Genomic DNA, 23,772 nt, shown 5'->3' on the forward strand with positions numbered 1-23,772 from the left:
AATTTTCTTAAACAAAAAGACAAAGTATTCTTCATATATTAACCTCTATGACCAATCACTTTCACTATATTTCTTTAGAAAATATTTGATCACGTCACAGATCATCAATCAATTAAAGTTGGGTTAAAATATTATGGAATTGATAAACATGACTCATTTAAGGAAAAGTTTACTAAACAGCAGGAAACAATTTACAGAAGATATGCATTATCTATATGGACCTACTCTTCAAAAAGACAATAGTCAAGAATGGCTTATGTTCTAAGATACACGCACACATGCACGCACACACACACACAAGGGCAAACTAGAGAAGAATTATAAAGTTTTTACTCAACCAGAAAAAAAGATAAATTTTAACAAATCGTTCAGATGTTATGATTTACTCATGCATTTTGATCCTAGTAAACAATGCAGTGTACATTTGTCCACCCCTACTTCCCCACTTGGACCCATGCAGGCTATGTCACATGAAATGCTTCTTCTGTTCATGAGACCATCCAGGCCCGTTCTGCGGCTAAGTCTGTCTTACTGCAGGTACACCCACTATTTCAGATTTTCAGTTACAAAGAACCAGCCTCATCCAAGCACCAGTCCCTCAATTCCTCCATCATTTTCTTTAACAATTGCAGTTCTTCAACTACTTTACATGTGACAAGGCTTGAGTTTCTCCCATCCTGTCACTCTTCCCTTTGTCCTCTCCAATATGTCTGCAACCCGGAAGCCAGCACAAGCCAGCTAAGGTCTGAATGATACAGAGTCAAGTGCACTCAATTCTTCTTTATTTTGGGTCATTCTAGTTGTATTAATGTAGCCCAAGTCGCTATGTGAAATCTCCAAAAAAGGTTCCACATTTTACAGTCAAAACTGAATGGTAGATACAAATACTACATTATCTGTGACTACCGGGAATGAGGTTAGCACATTATTATTTGGTTGTGAATATCATACTTGGCTTCCTGGAGGCTTCAAGTATTCATGGATCACAGCCCTCCTATGATGACACAGTCAGAGATGCCCTCAGATGACACAACTTCCATCCTTCCCTTATTCTAAAAACAAACAAACAAAAACCCCACCTTCTTTGTTTGTTCTAACTACACAAATGTAAAATCAGAACTGAACATAATGATGAAAAGAGAGTATTTTTTAATCGCAGTATTTAAACTCTTGGTATTTTCTGGACATTTAAAGAACATGAATTCCCATGAGAAGTATTACCACCTACCTAAAACATAACAATGTCATATAAAATTAAGCAATCAATAATTGAAGAATACTTCAAAATTCAGGTGCCAAAGAATATGTTTTTCTAATCTTTATAAAAATATGGAAAAATAATAGAAAATTTCATTTGTAGATTGTGAAAACTGTGTTGGAACAAAATGATTTTAATGCAGGTGATAAGATTTCCTCAAACTGCATCTACAGTCCTGTTATCGATCCATTTGATGCTGCTCTATCAATTTTACAGACCAAGATACAGATATTTCAGACATTAATTCTTTCAGGAATATACAACACTGATAAATATGCCAAAAAATGACAAATCTGCAAGAAAAAAATAACAAGTAATGAATGCCAGCCAAATTTCTACCTAAAATCAGCTACTCAGTGATATTGGTGTGTTTAATTGAGAAAGATGAATAATGTTCACCTCAGGAAGTTCATTGATAGTGGACTTAGATTAAATAATACAATTAGCAGCTATAGAGTTTTTAAAACAAGATCAGTGGAGAGGAAAAACATATTAATCAGGTAATAATAGATTAATCAAGATTACATTTGAATAAATTAGCAAAAGGATAAAGATAGCTATAAAAATTAGATAATTTTTAGTTCCTTGCAAGAGAAATGGTACTGTTTGTTTTACAGACTAATTCATACAGATGCCCAACAAATAAGTACTTATTTTCATATGCACCACAGCATATATGAAATAACAATTGGCTCCTCCCTAAAGTATTTCGAGTTCTTGTTTTTGTTTTTTGTTTTTTTTGACACACAGGAGGAGATTCTTTTCTACGCCAGACATAAAGGTTCCTAAACATATCATTTCATTGATGCAAAGCACGATGTAAGAGGCACTGGGGACCTCAGTTTAAGAACAATAGATATAAGACTGGTATACTGGTTGCTTCCTGAACACTGTACTCAGCAGTTTTGGAGCACTTAGCAGTAATGAATAGACATGAAGATCCAGGTACTGAAAAACCATTTCCTTGGAAATAAAACGTTTTTGTTTGTTTTTTTCTTTTGTCTTTTGCCTGTCTTGATTGAAGCTCTGACGAAACCAAGGATACAGAAGGAGTGGGGAAAGTATGCAATTCAGATTACCCAACGGATTTGCTCATGATGAGGCTGAATGAAAATAGATGCTGAGAAAGGAAGGGGGAAAAATGGCCATAATCTTCAAAATTCCTTTGATGTGTTATTGCTTTAAAAGTGGTGGATTTTCTCAAGGTAAAGCTGTTTTATACAAATTGGCTTGTCTGTCAATCAGAGATATTTTACTCATAGTCAAGTCAAACACTTGATTACTCTTAGAATAAAATTCTAGTATTAGAATCAAATTTTTATTGTCAATATGTAATAGCCAATTCACCTAGCTGGGAAAAATACAAGAAGATATGATAGGAAAACAGGAAAATGCAAAGGTTCTTTACCTCCTGTATTGTGGAATTACATTCTCTTTGGTTTCATGTAGTAATTTTTTGTTTTTTTCCAAACAATCAAAGAAACTGTTTTGGGGGAGAAATATCACACATTCTTGAGAAAACAATTTACTTGACCTGGCCTCATATGTAAAGAATGTCATAATTTCCAGAAGACTTGGCATTTGTCTACATCCTCTTTCCAGGCTGCTTGTCATTTCATATTCATTTTCATGGTTCCCATTTTCCTTATTATATGAATCTGTGCTTGAAACATTTCAAGCACAGGGAAGCAATCTTGTAAACTGACATGAATTGACAAATGCCATTGGAAGCAGCCCTGCTCAGAACCCTGACTTTGTCTTCTGCTCTTACACAACAAAAGTCCATATACAGACTCAAGAACATTTGCCTCTAAGCTACCGATCACCTTAAGAGTCACACAAGGCTTCAAACTGTTGTCATAAAAAATAGAGCAGGACGTACATAGGGGTCTAAAACTAGGTGCTACGATGGACTATGAGAGGACTCAAAATATGTGAAGGTGCTTTTAACTTCAAGTTAGTAACTTAGAAAGACATAGCATTTTTCATAAGGAACACTTTTTTTTTTCTTCAGATTATCTTTCTATAAACACCGCAATGTTTTCAAAAGTATTTAATTAGATTTTTAACGAAATCTGATATATGGGCATTCTTTTTATTATTACCTAACAATAGCACTTAGAATGTTCGAAGAGCTTTCAAATATACTACAATCTTCACAGAAACTTGTGGGGAAGGAAAAGGATGGAAGGAGGAACTGAAATGCATCAAACATCTTATGTACATTAGCTCCTATGATTTCCATATATCCCATTTCTCTTTATGCTCATCCTTAGGACAAATTTCCTTCCAATCTTATTATTAGAAGTAAGTGTGCTTCCCCGGAGCCACTGAGTTGTTTATACTAATGGACACCAGGATTTGTATGTAAGCTTCCTGATTTATACTGGCTCCTAGGAAGCTTTGCAAGAACTTCATATTCCATCTGGTATACCTCTAGACCTCATGGTCTATTAGACTCCTAGAAGATGGAAGGCTCTCTGTCTCTCTTGAGATCTAGACAAAATTGATTTGAACTTCCCAATTTCATGACCAATAAGAATCCCAAAACTCAACCCCTTGATATGTGATAATTTCTGGGAGTCAGGGCTTACTGACCTCTCTTGCTAACACAACAGAACTCTTTTTTGATTTGCATGCCACCAACACCTCCAAAAGTACTTCATGCCTACCTGAGAAATAAAGTAAGACATACATGCACTGGTGGTCTTTTTTTTTTCTCCTGTCACTGGGAAGGGACCTGTTTATGGACTGAGTATACATAGTGCTCAGCCTTCCTCAGGCTTCTCCTCTTCCTCGTCTCTCTTCTAATTTCTCTTCCTCATCTTTACCATTCTGGTTGGCTCTGTAGGACCCAATTCTCCCTACATTATACAGAGTGGCTTTCACCTCAGATCACCTGAGCAACTACCTGCAGCCCAATCTGCCAGAGACTCTTCCTACCCCAAGGAAATCTTCAAAGTATTTCTTCCAGCAAAGCCATTTCTCTTCCCCAAGGAGATTCTGGTGCCATTTGTGAAATAATGTAATTGTCTTCACCTTATCATATATGCATATGAATATTAACATCATACCTCCCCCTTCCCTTCGTCCTTCCCTCATCACTCTCCCCAATGAGTTATAGTTGTAGTATATCTGTGTTAGCTGCCTTAAATGCTGCCTGGAACAGGACAAGGTTTAAACAAACGAATATTATCTCACTGAATACTGATAACACATCTGGTTGTCATTAGTACCATCAGTTCTATTGTATTTTTCTTTTATGAATGAGGAAAGTGATGTTCATAAAAGTCAGGTAACATGCTCAAAGTCAGCCAGTCAACATGAGAGTTGATTTTGAGCTTAGTTCAATATGGCTCTAAAGCATTGGCTCCCCCCATGCTTTAGAATATACCCCTTGCATGGTATTTTCTGCTAAGAGACCCTCAAATATTTGCTAGAATGTACAGGTCACCTCCTCTTCCTACCCACCCCGCCTCCGCCAGATTCTGGTACTCCTTATTACTGAGATGGGAAGACGAAAGCTGAATTTTTTTTGCATAAATTCTCCTAGGTAATTTTAATACAATTACCTTCCCTAATGACAACTTCTCCAACCCTCACCATCTCTACCACATTGGAACAAAAGGGCTAGGATCCTTAAAATGTTGAAGTTTGAGTTAACTTTTTAGGGTGTGCTTTGATTGAAAGATATATAAATATGTAAAATAGTTCTCAAATTTTTTTCACAATACCTAAAGGAGAAAACCTTATTTTAATGTGTAAAGGAATTTTAAGTTTTTTATCTATCATCTAAACTAATACATATTTTAAATGAAATATAAAAAATATAGCATATTCTACCTATTTCAAAGGCTCAACTGACAAATTATTTTTCTTTCAAAATTTCAGTATTTTAATATTTCAAATAGCAATATTTTTCTGGAGATGTTATTGAATGTCTTTTTTGAAAACATCTAAAATCAAAGTAATAGCAAAATGACAAACTAAGGAAGAGTAATAATATGAAAAGTCTAAGATATTAACTATGTTAGAATCAAAAGAATCTGACACATCCTGTTGATTGAGCACCTACTACTGAGGAGAACTGTGCTAAGCATTTTACATACAGTATCTCATTTAATCCTTACAGCAATATGATGAGGTAGGATTATTAGCCATATTTTCTAGATGAGGAAAAAAAAGGTGCAGTAATTTATACAGTTGCTCAAGGTCACGTCGCTCCTAAGTGGAAGAACAGGGATATAATTATGGTTATCTACCTCCAAAGCTCATGCGTCACTGCCTCTCAGTATTTAAAAGCACTTACTATGTATGATGTGGCCAAGTTTGTGAAAAAAGATGAGAGGTATATAAGATATGGATTTTTTTATTTAGCCTTGAAATACGCATCAATTATGGAACCTCACCAGTCAGCAGATAAGCGAACGTTAAATTGTGCAGTGTTCTTCATGTCAATGGAACTTTAGAGAAGTGAGCTATCTGAGGTCAAAGCAGGTTTCATGGAAGAGATGGCCTGTTGGAGATTGGGGGAACTTGAAGGATGGATACGGTTTAGATAGGCAGAGTATCCCCTTGTAAGGAAAACAGACGGATATGTTTGGAAAAAGTGAGAAGACTGATATAATTAAAGATGAGGAATCTGGTTTGGGAATCATGAGAATTAAAGATAGATTAGGTGAGATACAATTACAAAGAGCTTTGAAGGTCAAGAAGAAAAAAATCCATGTATTAAATCATGCACTCATTCCACAAAGATCTACGGATGCCTAGTCCATGGGCCAGGGAAAATGAAACAGAATAATGCAGAAAGCCCTGGGTAATACTGTTCACAGTCATCTAGCAAGCACTGTCAAGGCTCTGTCCATATCCCCTCAGCAATACCACACCGGTGGGGTCCTAGTCTAAGCAGGGTCAATACTCTACCTAAGGCTTTGCTTGCAAATGCTAGGAATTAACTCCTAACAGTAACCATTGGTGAATGGTCTTCTCACTTTTCCCAAACATATCCATCTGTTTTCCTCACAGGGGATACTCTGCCTATCTACCCCTACCCATCCTTCAACTCCCATGAACAATGAGAGTTGGAGGATAAATCCTCCAGTGTCCTTGTCCCTGTGGTAGGACAATTCTGAAGCAAGTTCTTCAGCATTTCCCAGAGGTCCCCAAAAGGACTGAATCCCAGTTGCCTACTTCAGTTACCTGATCAATAATACACCCTGTATGGGCTTTTTTTCCCTTTCTTATCTTGCTTCCCCACCCCCCGCCCCCCATTGGGATAATCTCTCAAATAAACCATTCGCACTGAGATCCTTCTAGCAAGGACTGCTTCTGAGGGTCCAGGACGGCTTCTGAGGGTCCCCAACCCAACGAATATGCACAACAGCTCTAGTAACAATTAACTATGGTGGAGCACCTGTGTGCTAGACACCTTTCTAAGCACTTTATATGTATTACGTTTCATCTATGCAACAGCCTATTAGGTACAAACTATTATAAACCTAATTTTGCAAATGAGAAACTGGGTCAGGGAGAGGTTAAATAACTTGCCCACAGTCACACAGCTAGAAAGCATGGATCCAGATTTGAAGGTACTCTGGATCCAGAGTCAGTGCTCTTAGTCACTTAGTCGGCTACCTCTCTGCACATGGAATACTGTAGAGTGACAAAACCATACTACAGGAAGCACAAAGAGCTCCAGGAGAACAGAAGGGCTTGCCTCTACCTGGAGTTCAGGGAAGACCAAGCAGACCAAGTTCTGATGGATTAGCAGGGGTTCTGACATTGCAAAAGACAAGAGGCTGGACGTATATTCCAATACAAGGTCCATCATGTTTCAGGGCAGTGTTTTCAGACACGATGGCACCCCATCAAGGGTCCTAGGGCAAGGGGTAGAGGGAGCCACGGTGGGGCCTGTTGACTAGCTGGGCTCCAGCTTCTTCACCTACATTTTTGTAAAAAATGCAGTATTGATATAAATCTCCTCAAAACCTGCCATATCTATTTCATATATTAAGTCACTGCCTAAGCTTTTACTTGAACGAGGGGTTCTGTGACTTAAAAATATACGTTCGTAAACTCCACCCTAAAGAATGGATATATATCGCAACTCAAATATGGAACATATATGGTGGAATAATTAAGCAAATAGCATTCATACTAATTATAGCCAGCTAGTGTTTATTCATGAAATTGGAAAGGCGGAGGCCAGATGAGGCAGACCCTTATGCTGTAGTGTATATAATACAAAGCCAATATATTTTCTAGCAATAAGAAGGGATATGAAGGAGATCATGTGTTTAGAGCTTAGTTTGACAGTGCAAGATGTATGAAAGCAGGAGAGAAAAGACATACATGGAGGCTGCTCTATGTCTGAGAACCATATCATGTACTATGGAAAAAATAATTAAAATTTGGCATGTTATAAACAAATAAATGGACACATGAGACACATAAATGGTATATAGGACATATTTCTGTGAATATCAGCATTAATGGGCATAAAGTTGCTGATATTGGGCATGAAAAAGGCTGATATTGAAAGTGCAGTTTTGTGGAGAAGGAATTAAGCCAAATACCTAAGGCTGAGAGACTAAGGGTTTTTTGTAGGAAGAGCCAAATATTTCAGAAAAACATCAGAGTTTAGTCCTGTAGTAGTTTGTTGATCAATGTATTATTTCTCAGTATTTCCTTTAATGAAGGGCAGTTATTCTTAAACAAGACACAAATGGGTAAATTAATAAGATATAGAAACAGATTTTTATAGCACCAAATTTATCATTTAATTCAACTTCCTCATCCTCAGATTTAAAAAAACAAAACAAAACATGAAAACTCAAAGGGAGGGAAGAATGAAGTTCCCTTATAAGTGACTAGGACTGCCTAATACCTTACTTATTTAGAGGTTCAGGGGTGCAGCAGAAATCCTACAGAGAAAGGCCTGTACAAAGTAAGGATATGAAAACCAAGAATATTAAAGAGGAAGGTCTGCAGACCTCAGATAATGTGCTGATGATTAGAAGAGATAAAAGGAATTCATAATATCTCCTAAACTCATGGTACATTATAGGGTTTATAATTATGGCCTAAAAATTATAAGGCTATTTAAAACTTTCCCTAATTTATATCTTATATTTGTAATTTCTCCCTTCCCCTGAGGTATCATAGAAACATAAAAGAGAATTTAAATGTATAAACATTTAAACTTGCTTGTATCAGTTCCGGTTAAAGTCATATAATGTTTTGTTATTTTCTATAAGTTTCTCAGAGACTGGTGACACTTTCAAGTAAACTTCAGAAGGGTTTTGAAGAAATCTTTGTAAAAAGAGGTAACATATATATGGATTTGGGACATTTCAACATAAGCCACAGAAAGATTCCTATTAAAAAGTGAGCAAAGATGAATCATTTTGACTTTTCTTCCAACTGATTTTTATTCATTTGAAGATGGATTTCAAAGCAAACATTTTAAAGCTTCTGTTTGTCACCTTAGAGTTATTTCCAGGCAGCCTAGGAAATCTCACATTTCCAAAATCAGGTCATGAAACGGGAACCGCAATCTAATTAATATGTTCATAAAACATTTTTCCACCACTACCAAATAGACAACAACAACAATAAAATCAACTCTGTATTCTCTGGAATCCTAAAAACACAATTAATAGGAGAAAATCTAATTATTACAACACAGTTTCTAATTTAGTAATTAAGAATTCTAACGTTTCTGTCACATCACTGCCCCTTTTCCTGCCTTGACGACTTGTGTAAGTAATTTTAAAAGCACAGCAAAATATCCTTTAATCACTTGGCATATTCATTCAGCATCACTGACTTTTTCCAACTTGATTGACACTCACATACTTCCCTCTTCAGCAGCTTTCCAGTTCCCCACAGAAACTGTTCCATAAGCTGACTAAGCTTCTCCACCTGACCCTCTGAGGTCCTCCTTCTGACATAGGATCTCGAATCCTACTTCCCAGAGAAAACAGAGGGCATGAGATCAAAACTCCTTCAGGCTCTCCTTTCACCTACCTGATCTGTACCTTGTTTGCGTCCATCTGCTCATTCCTCTCTCCTGTCTTGGAGGAAACCATGTCCTTCACTAGTTGTCCAGATCCTGTATCTGGACACTTCCTTTGGGACGTGCTCCCTGACCCTTAACAGTACTTAGTATTCTTCACTGACTACTGGGGTTTCCTCCCTCCTTTTCTTCCCTCCTCTCCCCTCCTTTCTACCCCTCGTTCTTCCTTGTCCAAAATTTTGAAAGTAGTGTGTACTACGTTTCTCCGCTTTTAAAACCTCTGAAATATAACTTACCCCCAGACTCTCCCTTAAACCATTCTCCAAAGTGTTGCCAATAACTGCTAATTCTCAGATCCATCAGATATACTTTTAGTTCCTCATTTCTAGACTTCTGTAATGTATTAGGACTGGCCAGTTGTTTCTTCCTTTGGACTCCCATAACACTTTGTATATACGTATATTAATACGCTCTCTACTATACTGTAATTACGTCTTTCCTTGGCTGTTCTCCTTACTAATCTTTGACTATCTTCAAGGCAGTACTGTTATCTATTTATCTGCACATCCCGATGTTTACACGAATCAGTATGTTCCATATTTTCCATTCCAATTCATCACAAATTTTCAGCAGCTCAGAGATGGGCTATTTCACGATTAAAATATTTCTTTGGCTGTTTGGCATTAGCACTGATTTCAGAAAATGTCAATATTCTTTAACTGTGCAAAAGTTAATTTTAAAAACCTATAATTAGAACATTTTGAAGAAAGAAATAATTATGGTAGCAAACCCCAAAACATGTATGATCTTTCATTGTGGGCAAAGCACGCTCAAAAGCATTTCATCTGTCTGTCATAACTGCCCTTCAAGGTAGGGGTGGAACCCATGTCAGAGCAGGGCCAGGGCTGTTCAGTATGATCACTGCCCAACAGCGCCTTGCAGAGATGGTGAGTGAAGTTGAATTCATCTGTGTTCCACCTTTCCAGTGTTTGCCCAAGGGAAGGGACACCTTCTGCTTTGCACAGAGGCTCTGTCCATTCACCAAGCACTACAGCCTGCATTTCTAATTCATCTTTCCTAATTCCCAGAAAGGACCTGACAGGCAAGAGTGGCCCTGGGAACACGGCTCACCTCCAATCCTTATAAACTTTCTCATTCTGAGAAAACACAGAAGATATGCTGACATGCTGAAGTATAGGTCATAGTGCTAACATGAACAGGAAGGGATTCTCAGAGTAAGGCCATTGGCACTCCCCAGGCATGTCATGTACTTACACAACTTGCTAACTAACAGGGTGAGTCTGTTTCTTTTCTCTCGTTTTACCACTAGTCTATTTTCCAGGAGGTCCATGGCCAGAGTGCTAAGGCATCTGCCACAGAAGAATATGGTGAATAAAAAGATACTGCGGTGGCCGGCCCGGTGGCTCAGGCGGTTAGAGCTCCATGCTCCTAACTCTGAAGGCTGCCGGTTCGATTCCCACATGGGCCAGTGGGCTCTCAACCACAAGGTTGCCAGTTCAATTCCTCGACTCCCGCAAGGGATAGTGGGCTGCGCCCCCTGCAACTAGCAATGGCAACTGGACTTGGAGCTGAGCTGCTCCCTCCACAACTAAGACTGAAAGGACAACAACTTGACTTGGAAAAAAGTCCTAGAAGTACACACTGTTCCCCAATAAAGTCCTGTTCCCCTTCCCCAATAAAAAAAAAAAGATACTGCACTTTAATACTAGGTCAGACTTGGTTTTGAGTTAGTCAGCTTCCTTCAGTAATAGATATGTGACCTTGAGCAAATTATTTACCTTCCATGAGCATTAATTTCTTCACCTGCAAACTGGGATTCAAATAAGGCCCACCTCTAAAAGTTACAGTTGCCATTAGGTAGTGTAATTTCTGTGACAACATGTGGCATGGACCTGGGGGTGGAGGGTTGGGGGTGGGTTCAGTTACTGTTGATCCTTCCATGAAGTGTACAATAGTTATGTTTGTTACCTATATTTTATGAACTTCATCCAAGAGGCTTTAGCATGTCATTGTTTAACAATCTAATAAATCATTATTACCAATGTGCTATGAGAGTTTCTTTTAATAGTCTACTCTTCAACATGAAGAGGGTAAGTATCTGCTGCAATCATTTTCAACAGGTGGTGAAGAGCTCAGAGAGCTTTCCCAAGGTCACGCAAAGCATTAACACCAGAATCAGTTACAAACCTGGAGGGGTGTTTTGTTTCGTTTTGTTTTCTTTTGTTGTGTTCATCTCTAGCCAATAAACTGACTATACAGAATCTGGATTAACCATTTTTAAAACTAAATATATAGCCCAAAATTGTACATAACATGACCTCTAGTTAAAATATGCTGTCTTGGGTATGTTTATAGGCTGGTACTTCTCTAACAACTGGAAACACCACCCAATAGTCTCTCGAGTGAAAGTGTTGTAGCCGTTAACCAATGGCTTACAGACACTTTGGAGCTATTGTAAAAAATTGGAACGTGCTATAGCTAGAGAGGGTATTAATGAGCATTAATGTCTAAGGGGTGTGATCCAGGGAGGAGATGAAGAGGTGACGCATGGTTATTGTTTGAAAAAATAAGAAAGGAGCTCCAAGCCCGTGGCAAGTGGGAAGCTGGTTGTTAAGTTATCTCCTTGGGTTCTTCTTTGTCTCAGAATTCTGAACTACTTTTTTTCCTCTGGCTTGATGGTTTTTTCGATGAGCTTGGATACTTCAGCACTAGTGGATGTAACTAAAAGGGGTGCAGGAATAAGGGGGTAGAAAGTGAAGAATTTATAGAAGCAAAACATCCCAAATTCATCGCTAATCATTTTCGCATGATGAAGAATATTTGTTTCCCTTTTTCCTTTTGAAGGAGTTGTCTGAAACCTCCCCGGCGTGGGCCACCCACTTAGCCCATTGAGGATGTATCCTGTCAGCAGTTTGAAGTACACTGTTTTACTGCCACGGAAAGTCTGCTGGGACTGACAATTATATTTAATTTCCATAAGCTGTAGGACCACTGGTATTAAAGATGGCAAGTTTCCTCCTCTATCATACCATTACTTCACGATTTTTTTAAAATTAAAATAAAATATGAATTTTTATTTTCATTTTAAAATTATAAGATGTTATTAAAAGAAATTAAGGAGAATGCAGCTAGAGGCAATGAATGACAGTAAAACAGGAAGCCAAGAGAAAAATTATATGTTTGATAGGATCAATATTTCCTCTAAAGGAAACACCGTCACTGTATTATATCTAAACCTGAACTTCGACCTTAAACCATGGCTGACTTTACATTGAGCCCCAGGGACTGAGTGAACAAGATGAGTTTGTATAATTATGTGCTGTATCTAAACTTTATTGGGTTCACAAGAAAATTGTATTTGGCCATAACAGGAATTCAGAATCAAACTGAGAGTTTGGTATGTATTTGTATTCTAAAATTGCTGGGTAGTTTTGTCACTCAGAGGAAGAGATGGGGCTGAGGCCAGGTCAGCAATGACCTAAAATCTCATTAGAAGACACGCAGACACTGGCAGAATTTTAGGTTACTAAAATGAGCAAAGCTCCCTTATCTTGCGTGAGACTTAATGCATTTTGCCCTTCAATGCATACGCCATCATCAAATTCAATGTTTCTCCCACCCAGTAAAATTCTCATAAACAAGTGAGATCATTCTATTAGGCAAAACATAAACTCTGGAAAATACAATTCTGGGTTGAGTTTCTGTAGTTTCAATATATGAAGAGAAGAGAAATTTAAAAGATGAAACCCTTAGAGGCTAGATAAGAAGGATTATCCTTTCATTAAGAAGCAGGCCAGCTTCCCTTTCTCTGATTATTTATCCAGGGGATTTGCTATTGAAAAAAATATAAACAGAGGGTGCCAAAAAAATGTATACACATTTTAAGAAAGGAAAAAATTGTATTAAATTGTAATACTCAAGATATACCGATAACAAAAGATGAATACAAATCATGTGTATGCATTTTTTTGAAATACAAGTCATGTGTATACGTTTTTTGGGGCACCCTCGGTATATTAAAATAAACACATACATGCATAGGATAGTACTGACACAGAGATTTATATCTTGCTTCATTCCATAAAGGATTTTGATCAAAGGACACAAAGCAAAATGGGTTAGTAGATTATTTGAACCCTGTTCTGTAGGGGAAACAACCAAACTGTGATTTGCTAGATTGTACCTTATTAGGAACCTGGAAAGGGAAAGTCCAACGAAAAGATGTGGGAGCCGAGAAACAGAAAGAAGCCTCAATATTGGCACAAGGTATGTGATCACCCCATTTTGCTTCTTGATCCAAGTCATCTCTCAGCATCACAGAGAGAGTTTGATAAAAGCATTTATCATCAAATAAGTAAAACAGCTAATCACCATCCACAACCATTAGTCCCAAGCCTTCCTCAGGTTTCTCAGAGGAGTACACTGCTAGCAGCCCTGTACTGCTTCCTCTCGCAAGAGCCTTCAGCTTCTGTCTCCCAGGGTCTTCTCTCTCAGTCATTTGAGTTCACCATAAAAAGAATACAAAGTTATTTAAATAAAATACCCTCCTAAATCTTATAATGTAAGATTCAGTTGCATTCAACATGATCCTGGTGCTTCTGGCATGAAATGATCGCATTTTTTATAAATTAGATTATACAAAGCTGTTATGTAACTTTTAAGTAAAGCAAAAAGCTACACACATAGGTTAGGCACACTACGTTATGTCATTCTTGTTCGATCCCTGTGCATGATCCTATGTCATCGTGCTTTTAAAGAGTCATCTTAATTGCTGCTAAATGAAATTTAAGTTCCTAGAAAGCTGACCTGCATTTCCCTTCTTCCAACCATGCAAGAAGACCTGATCCTGAATTCCCAGGCTACCACTACATTCTCACACCTAGTCAGAATAAAAAATAAGAAGAGCCATATAGTACTTATTTATCCTGTGAGGCAATCTCTTATCTTGGTTTGCTTGGCAGTAAAAAGGTTGAAAAGTGTAATGGAAAGAAGCCTTCGCAATAAAATCCTCCAGCAAATATTTCTAACGTAGCTTTAAACAAGAAAAGCACATTCTTCATAACACTCTTTTAGCACTGAAGGGGTAGTGTTCTATTAAGACAACTAATAAGACCACTTATTAACTTTAACTTGTAACCAATAAACAATGGGTTTGTAACGCTACTGCTCAATTATCAACACACCCGCCCGCCCGAGGGCAAGAGTCTGAGAGTCCAAGTGGGGGAACTCTGTGCATCAGGTTCTATTTGAATCATTACCTCTGATAAACTTCTGAAGACTACTCTAGACCCCTGTCTCTCAATTTTCCCTCCGTCTTGCTCCTCAAAAAGTGGAAGAGGAAAAGAACACGCACCTCTGTGCCCTGCCTACCCAAAGGGTTTAGAGCGTTCATAGAGAGGAAAAACCTAGAGCTCACAAAACCAAAGCATGCATCTCTGTTTATTCTTCCCTGGCATTGGTCTGTTGCCAACTTCTGATCTCCCTCTTTGTGGAAAAAAGAAAAAAAAAATGTGCATGTGAGAATGAGGAAAGGGACTCTTTGGGGATGAAAAGATGAACAACTTAGCAAACCCTTTCTTCCTAGCATGATAATTCATGAGCATGGAATCTCATCCAATAGGGACTCGTACAGTAGGACAAAGGGAAAGAAGGTTTTCTGCCAACAAACACCTACAATCTCTTACTGCAGTATTGACAGGTGAGGTTATAAATAAGAGAACAACAATTATTGGGGAAGTTGAGAACCAAACATAACATTAATTGGGTCACCTGGAAAAAACTACCACCCTCTCCAAGTTCGTCTTAATGAATCCTTCCAAGGGGCCCAGGTAAGAATAGATGCACAGAACACTCACACTCCACACTGGCTCAATTTGGCCACAACAACAGCAAACCGGCAGGTCAGGCAGTGAAATGCATAAAGGGTTACCCAGCTTCAGGAACAAAAGAAAATCACCAGGACTCTCAACTTCTGTATACAGCTTTCAAACATGCATATTATAGGTCTAGAGGAGCATGAATAAGCACATTTGCATTCTTTCAAAAACTACAGAGCTGAATAGCTCGTATCTTTCCAGTCAAAAGTAGCAGTGAGGTGAATGCAACAAAATAAAAGGTGGTTATAATAATAGGCAAAGTGTAGTGTATACTACCTATTGCAACATAAACAAATGGGTCCAAACAACAGAGCTTATACAGAACAAAAACTGTTGCTTTATATTCAGGTACACTTTATAGAAATGAGAATGGTGATTTTCCCCCTAAACAAATCTTAATAGGTATAAAATTAACCTTAATCAAGGAATAAGGAATAGAAAAAAAAAAAAGTATTTGACAAATACCTAACATATGCCAGAAACTGTTCCAGGACCTTTATGTCTTAGGGTTAAAGACTATTTATGTGAATGTATCTGTAAGAATGACAAGGACCTTATTACCGATGCCAGACCCTCACCATTAGGACCAGCAAGAGGATGGCACCAAACCTCCCACTGAGTCGGGAACTCTGTGATGCACTTGGAAGTGGGCCACCGAGGTTTGCAGGCATGTCACCCAGACTCCCTCGCAAGCACACTGGAGACTGGGGATGGTGGCTCTGGACAGCAGAGAAGGAAGATACGCCACAACTTCGATTCTGGATATATTGAGTGTTGATAGAAAATGAGCAACTGTCCAGAGTGACAGAGGATGTCACCCACCCTTCTCTGTAACTGATTTTTATCAAATAAGCTAAAACGTCTATAACAAACCAGCATGTGATTTTGATAGGAGGAAGCTTTCATTCAAGACACTATCATAAAAGCAACTGGAGAACCCTCAGAAACCTGCATTTTAGTATCTATCACTTATGCTGAGGCCAGCCAAACATTTACCTGGGAAATATACTTTCAAAATCAGACACATTGCAGTATCCCAAACAAACCATGTTAGTAGCCATAAAAACCTTAAAATGTGCCTTTATCACGTACTCACAAAGTTTCTGCTATGAGAGATTGAACCCAGACACCTCTAAAGGTCTGGTAAAAACCAACAATTTTAAACAATGAGCTTTGCCTTTATAATAATCTCAGCAATTAGTTCCAATACACATTTAGTCATAAACTCTAACAAGAAATGGTACATGATGTCACATGTCCAGGGATCTTAATACATTGCATTGAACCTTATTATTAATATATGAGCAAAACCAACGCACTAAAGCAAGTTCTATGGGAGTCTGAGCACCTCATGATTCCTGTGTTACAATTCTATTTCATTGGTTTGTTCTGGTAGAAACATTTCTTGATTAGTTAAAATAGTCCTTATATGTGAGGCACAAACATATATTAGTATTATGTTTAAATTAAGTCAACATTCTAAATTTTCTCCTAATATTCTTTAAGAAATCCAAAAGAACCTAAGGCCAGGCAAATGGATATTAGATATCAGAAATACATGTGTGTCTTTGCCCAGGGAATTTTCAAATGAAAGAAAAGAAAAGAGCAAAAAATAAATCCCAAACCTCCTTTTTTCTTTTATTAGTTAAATAGTTGCCATCCTCAAAGTTGGTTTTTTTGTTGTTGTTGTTGTTATTTTTTCTCCATGAAATGTTAGCAATTATAAATGTCCTCATACTTGACTTCCTATTTGGGGATGCTTTCATATGAACAACTAATTTGTTGTTGCATAACCATTACTTTCTCAGACAACATCTTGTCTTAAACATGTTTTACTTTTCATCCTTACTTGATACCAATATTCTTGTTCAAGACAAATCTGCCTCTGGTACCTGCCATGGAAATTTTATAATTCTGAGTTTTACAAACTGAAGGGGATATTGATTACTCACCATATCCAGGAATGCCTTCTAAAGGGGAAATTATTCACGTGCATCATGTTTGTAGATCTTCTCTCATCAATATTTTCCTTGTCTCATATGTTTTTTGTTACATGTAGTGATTTTCACAGATGAATTCCAACTCTCCTGTTTAAGCAGCTATCATGGGCAATTATTGCAACAAGTACTGAATTCCAAAAAAATCCCCCCCCCAAAAAAAACAAAAACAAATAGCAACAACAAAAACCCTTCCAGGATTTGAAGAAACAAACATCACAGAGCACTGCAGATATGGGTCCATCCATTTAGGTTCCCCTAGTTAGTCAAGACACTAAAATAACCAGTTCAATCGTTAATCCTAAACGGTGGCAAATATTGTCCTGGTAAAAATCCAACTGCCTAGAGTATAAATGAATGCATCCTCACAGGAAGGGCTCTGGAATGTGGGCAAAAAGGAGTCAAAAGACAGTTTCTTGTTATCCTTGTTAAAGAAGTGTTAGAAGGGAAATGGAAAACTTCAGGTCGCTTTGCCATGCTGTCCTTTAGAAATGAATATTGCTTTTTCTTCTTTCTTAGGTACATATTCATGTGTGGTCACTTTAACGCAGTGCTGCCTTCTGAGACGAACTGGACAAAGACCTGGGCAGAGGGGCTAGAAATCATGTATAATCAAAGCCAACTTCTTTCCCAAATCTCAGGATTGTTGGTTTTCAACTGCACAAGTAGGAAGGCAACGAGCAATTTCTGCTTTGCAGGACAGGACTACCATTAGCTCCCATCATGACTTCAGAAGGTGCTGTCATGAGGAAATTCGTTTCAGCTGCCTAACCAGAATAAGGCTGTCTGCTCTCTTTAAGTAAAATGACTAAGCTATTGATCTTTTCGCTGCAGAAACCCCTTTAATTTGTTGTTATCAAAACCATGTGTGGGCTTTTCATATTTTGCCTTGGAAAGAAAATGAATTTCCCAGCTGCAAGTCAGACGTTGTCTAAGAATTTCTTCCCCCGCTGTCTTTCTTCTCTCTCTCTTTCTCTCTCTCGTTTTTTGTTACCCCAAATTCAATTCCCCAATAGGTGTCATTTACTCTGATGCTCTGACATCTTCTGAAAGATTCTCATGCCCAAGCCATACAGACCTTGCATGCTTTTAAAACACAGTGGCCACAGGCTCCTGCTGGGGGTCCCCCAGCGCCGAGTTTCCAGCAGAACCTTTGGAGTCGTCGCAGCCGCCTCGTCTGCCCTGGGCTGCGCCGCCCGGCTCTGAGCGGCTCAGGCACTTGCAGGCTCCCTGGTACTGTACATAAACTCTGCAGCAGCCCTACCGGCTGCAGACACTGCTGCCTGACAGGGGATGTGCTGGCGTCAAGGGGGCCCTCTAGGTGGGTTCCCAGACACTGCAGCACGCCTTGCTCGCCTGCAAGGCGGAGGGAGCCACAGGGGTTAAAGGAACAGCTCGCCCTGAAAGCGCAGATTTCCTTCAGTAAGTCATTGCCAGGCAAGACAAGCTAAACAGTGGAGGGATAAATAAATAAATAAATACATAAATAAATAAAACACCCAAAAAACTAAAACTATAAATAAGCCACAGGGATGTGACACCTAGAACAGACAGATATTACAGGGAGTGTTTTTGTTTGTTTGTTTTTATTCTTCGTTTTTTACCCAATGAAAGGAAAGGGAATCAAAGAAGTCAGAGGATTTGCGGAAGACAAGGTTTGCTCACTCGGACTCCTTTGTTTAAAAAATAAAAAAATATTGGGGTGGTGATGTCTTAGTAACTTGACGATTTGTAACCATTTAGCTACAGATGACCACATGGTAATTTTTGGACAGGAAATGCTGTGGAAGCCGGTTTTGCCGAAGTCAGTTATACTTCAGTTGCAATTGCACATGCCATAAAGCTGCTTGTTTGATCAGGGGTGTGTAGCTTTGAGGAGTGCTGAGATAAAGCATTGCAATGCCTACTGTTGATATTTTGCATTTCCTCAAACTTGTCCCTTTGTTGTAAAAATTCTGTTCAACAATCCCCTGAAAGCACCCCATCACTGTTGATGCCATTTTGGAGCAAGAATAAAATAGTAAACTCTTGTAATAATAGTACATTGGCACTTAAATGGTGTGTGTTCGAAATCAAGAGAATGGACTTCACAGTAGAAGTGTACTCAATATTAATAGATCACTTTTAACTTAAGCATTTAAATAGCCTGTTATGTAATTGTTTAGTATTAAATGGAATGCTGGCAACATTTAATACACCATGCTATTATCTTCAGTTAGAATTTCCCTAGTGAGGCCCTGTCATCGTAGAAAATATTACCCAGAGGTGGGGGTGCAGTGGGGGTGGATTTCCCATAAATTCAAAACTAGGTATAAAGAAATTTAGTCTTGAAAAAATGCCATGATATAGGGAGTTTTCATTTTAATCAAACAATGAGACTAATTGAACTATTTCTGGGAGGATGAAGAACTCTGTGATTCCTTTAAAAGCAGTTGGAACTTGTAGGTTCATAAAAATGGGACCACGGCTTCAAAGGAACTTTTTAAGAATATTTGTTGAGATTTCCTGTAGCCTAGGCAGTGTCCTCATGAGCTCGTCTTTCTAAAGATAATAAATCTCTTCCATGGAGTCATTTGTGATCTTCATCAGAAAACTTCAGTCTGAACTACGTTTAACAAACTTGAATGCTGTGAATCAAGTATCACAGAGCAGCAATTCAAAACTTGACATATTAGATATTTAAATATTATTATTTAAGAGCAAGGAACACTTAAAATGTCTTGGGGCCTGTACTAAGGGCTTTCCATTATTGTCTCATGTAATCTTCACAACAACACTATTAGGTAAGGGTTACTGTTAGACCTGTTCTACAGATGAGGGAATTGAGGCACGCAGAGATGAAGTAGTTTGCCCAAGGTCAAACATGTAGTGTCATTATTTGAACCAAGAAAGTCTGGCCCCAAGCCTGCATCCATTACCACTATAATATAGGCTCTCCATAATAATAATAATAATAATACCTTGCAGTATTGTGCTTCCTAAAAAATTATCTTCACACGTATTTTATGTTAGCTTCATAGAATCATGCTGAAGAGAGGATGACACTTATGACCATTTTGGAGATGAATCTCCAAAAGAATAGTATTTGTTCATCATTATGCATCATGTTAGCAGATATGAAAGAGAACTCCATTTCACAGGTCAGTGTTCTTTGATGAGGTTGATGATATGATGATGGACATTAACCTACATCAAAACCAATACTTAGTCCTTACACTATATAAAAGAGTAGATCTCCAGTGAAAGTAACAAATGCAAAGATTTAAAAATGATGTAAAAATTTATTTTTCCTTGTAATAAACATCATTTATTTAAAATTGTTTTTTGCTTTTTTTTTTTTTTTTTAGTTCATTCTACTCTTCTGTGTTCATATGCCAACATGACACCCCTGGGTAATATGACACCAAGAATATCTCTGAATCTCTTTCAATTACCACACAGTTTAACATCCAAAACCTGTCAGCTTTGTTTCCATTTGTGGGCAATGATATAAGCAAATCACTTTAAAAATAAAAAAATAAAAAACGTGATTTTTTGTCATCAGATAACTAAAGGAAATGTAAAAAAACATATTTAGATAGGAGAAAATTTTAGCTGAGTATTTTTAAAGTGATCTTTCTCGACTTTTTATTTCTATCTTTATGTATGCAACTGTCTAGAGCAGGGGTGTCCAAACTTTTTTAAACATTTTTCACCAAGGCCCATATGCGGTAAAATACACAAACAGCCGGGCCCACTCACTCGAGGTGAAGTACATATTGCCTCACCGGGTTTATTTAAGTAAACTAAATATATTTTTGGAATTTGCTGCGGGCCAATTAAAAATGGATTAAGGGCTGCAGTTGGTCCATGGGCCGCAGTTTGGACACCCCTGGTCTAGAGTAAGGTATATCAAATTAGAAGGAAGGGACACAACTGAGAAACTATGATAAATAGTGGAAAATCCAAATTTCTGCTTGAAGGATAAAGAAAAACTGCAATTTATTTCACAGTTCATGGAACTTAGACTACATATTAATAAACAATCCTAAACTGAGTATTTTGAAAACTCAAGGCAACGTATATAAAATAGTGGGCTTACTTAGAGAACAGAAATAGCTTATTTACAGCATTTTTATTCCATGTATATTAGAAACTAGGTCTTCAGAGTTATGACCACTATTTTACAAACTGATGCTTCACAAGACTTAATATTTTACAAATGTGCGGTCTTCAAGAAACATTTATGCAGAACTAATAGGTTTGTATTACAAACTTTTTCTCAAAGATGAATAATGTTGATGGACTAGAGCAGGGGTGTCCAAACTGCGGCCCGCGGGCCAACTGCGGCCCGCAATCCATTGTTAATTGGCTCGCAGCAAATTCCAAAAATATATTTAGTTTACTTAAATAAACCAGGTGAGGCAATATGTACTTCACCTCGAGTGAGTGGCCTGGCTGTTTGTGTATTTTACCGCCTATGGCCCTTGGTGAAAAACGTTGAAAAAAGTTTGGACACCCCTGGACTAGAGTAATACAAATCTGTTTTTGTTTTTTTTTCCTACTAAAAAGGTAATTATCCTTCCATGGAACGTCTAAGAAATATTAGGAATAAACATAAAAGATGACTTTTATGGCTGATCCTAGCTCCATCATTTCAATCAATAAAGGACTGTTAGTTATAAGCAGGGTACCACAGTTTGGCACAAACTCGCTGAGGTTCCTATAGCCATAGGGTAGTCTTAAGCTCTGCTGAGCACAACGGCTGGTGTTTTTTTTTGTTTTCTTTTTTTGTTGTTGTTTTGTCTCTTTTCAAAATATTTAATCCCACAGCAAGCAGAAGGCTAACTGTTCTTTCAGGGATGGATTCAGATTAACCATCCTCATATGGGACTGATGTTAAGAAAAACAAAAACAAACAAACAAAACAGAGTATCAATTCATTGATAAAATGAAAACTTCCAACTGAGAGTAAACCAGAATACTCTAATCAACATTTTCATGAAAGATTATTTAGTGCACTCAGAATCACAGAGTTATTAACTAGTCCATGCCCCCATGTCCCTTTCCAAGAATGAAAGTCCTTTACTGCCCTGGCTAAGAGGTTATGCTTGTTTTCAAACTAAGTTCCTGGGAACTCTCTGGTTTTACAAAGTTGTCTCAGGCCCACTGCAGGGCAAAGGAAAGGCCAGGTACTTTCTGTTGTTTCAATCAGAGGCCATCTGCTTTTCCCTGTTTTATTTCAAGGTTTGGTTTGAAAAAGGGAGCCTGGTTCGTTAAAAAAAAAAAAAAAAAAAGTTTACAGAAACATAACAGTAGGAATACAAAATTAACACTTTCTAGGCAAATTATTATATTTGTATTGTCAGTTTCAAGACTCCATTATCTTCAAATCCCTTCAATTTACACCTTCAAGATAAGTAAAATACTAATGAAAAAAGTATATCTTTATGTTAATACAAGCATAATAGCACAATGAAGACACACCCTAGGCTCTGAACTTGGGTGTTTCCTAAACTCTTTAGTCACTTATCTGATATGGAGGGTGTAATGAGTTACCTGCTTCATTCCCAGAGTTTCACTTTCAGAATGTAACTTTAATTTCAAGTGTTAGGTATGTCTGTCTTTCTGTCACCAACACATTTTGCTATAACCAATAGCCAGTATCAATTGTGATTGCCTGTGAAATAGCTTAGATGAAATAAAATTAAAATTCCTGTAGGTTTATATATGAAATGACATATAAATCACCTAAAAGGTGACCTAGTAATCTTTTATGAATACTAATTATAAGTTCAGATATTTTAGGATAGTGTCCCTTCTTTTGAAAGGCTGGAAGCCTTTTGTCCCTTAGTTGTCAAATGAAAATATTTAATTGCTTGATGTTACACATTGATTTTTTATAAACATATTTGCATATACAAATACCTCTACATACTTTTCAAAAGCACATTCTCTATAATAGTGGTATAAATAAGTTCTATCTTAGGAAATAGAAGCTAGTCACTTCGATATCTTGGAAGATACGACTTTTTCATCGAAAGCCAAAAAAGCAATAATTTATAAAATTTTCCAATAAAAAATTTATGTGTACTTTTTGCATATGTATGAGTAAATATACACACATTTGTTCTTCGTACTATATACTATATCATCAATTAATAAACAGGTGAGTATGCCATTCTATATATAGAATAAGACCCAGAATGACTGCATGCTCCCCACACCCCAACATTCCAGCAGCAGGAAAAGAATATTCAAGTTCCAATCTCTCCCATTCTTATAGAAAACCTATCTCTATGGAAAGGAACGGTGTCTTCCTCTGTGATTTACAGCGCCAAAAACAATGTTGGCACATTGTAAATGTTAACTAATGATCATGTTGATAATGACGACTTCTTACTTCTGGCAAGTTCTAGCAAAGTCCGATGGCATGCTGGTCAGCACATTTATAACTGAAATAAGAGGAGCTCTTCATGACATAGTTTCAGTAGCTATGACATAGTTTCAGTAGCACAGTCGGGGAACCGTGTCATATTTCAGCAACTTGCTGGTACGTTCATTTCCTCCATATTCTCATAATCAAGGATATAACCACCAATTGAAAAGTGAAAAAGATCT

The 23,772-nt window shown here is 37.6% G+C and overlaps 1 protein-coding gene across 6 annotated transcripts in view; it reads right to left on the reverse strand.

Annotated features, from left to right (window-relative positions):
- PDE4D (phosphodiesterase 4D) overlaps window positions 1-23,772 on the reverse strand; it is a 1,272,577-nt gene that overhangs the window by 486,151 nt on the left and 762,654 nt on the right. Inside the window, exon 1 of one of the 6 annotated variants that reach the window (XM_019743442.3) lies at window positions 17,128-18,415. The exons of the other annotated variants lie outside the window; for them this stretch is intronic. Coding sequence (XP_019599001.1) covers window positions 17,128-17,174 — 47 coding nt within the window. The 5' untranslated portion in view covers window positions 17,175-18,415. Of the gene's footprint in view, window positions 1-17,127; window positions 18,416-23,772 lie in introns of those variants that run through there. 6 annotated transcript variants of the gene reach the window in all.

Source organism: Rhinolophus sinicus, chromosome 3 (assembly GCF_057876585.1).
Source record: "Rhinolophus sinicus isolate RSI-liver-muscle chromosome 3, RSI-T2T, whole genome shotgun sequence".
In the NCBI taxonomy this organism is placed as follows: Eukaryota; Metazoa; Chordata; class Mammalia; order Chiroptera; family Rhinolophidae; genus Rhinolophus; species Rhinolophus sinicus.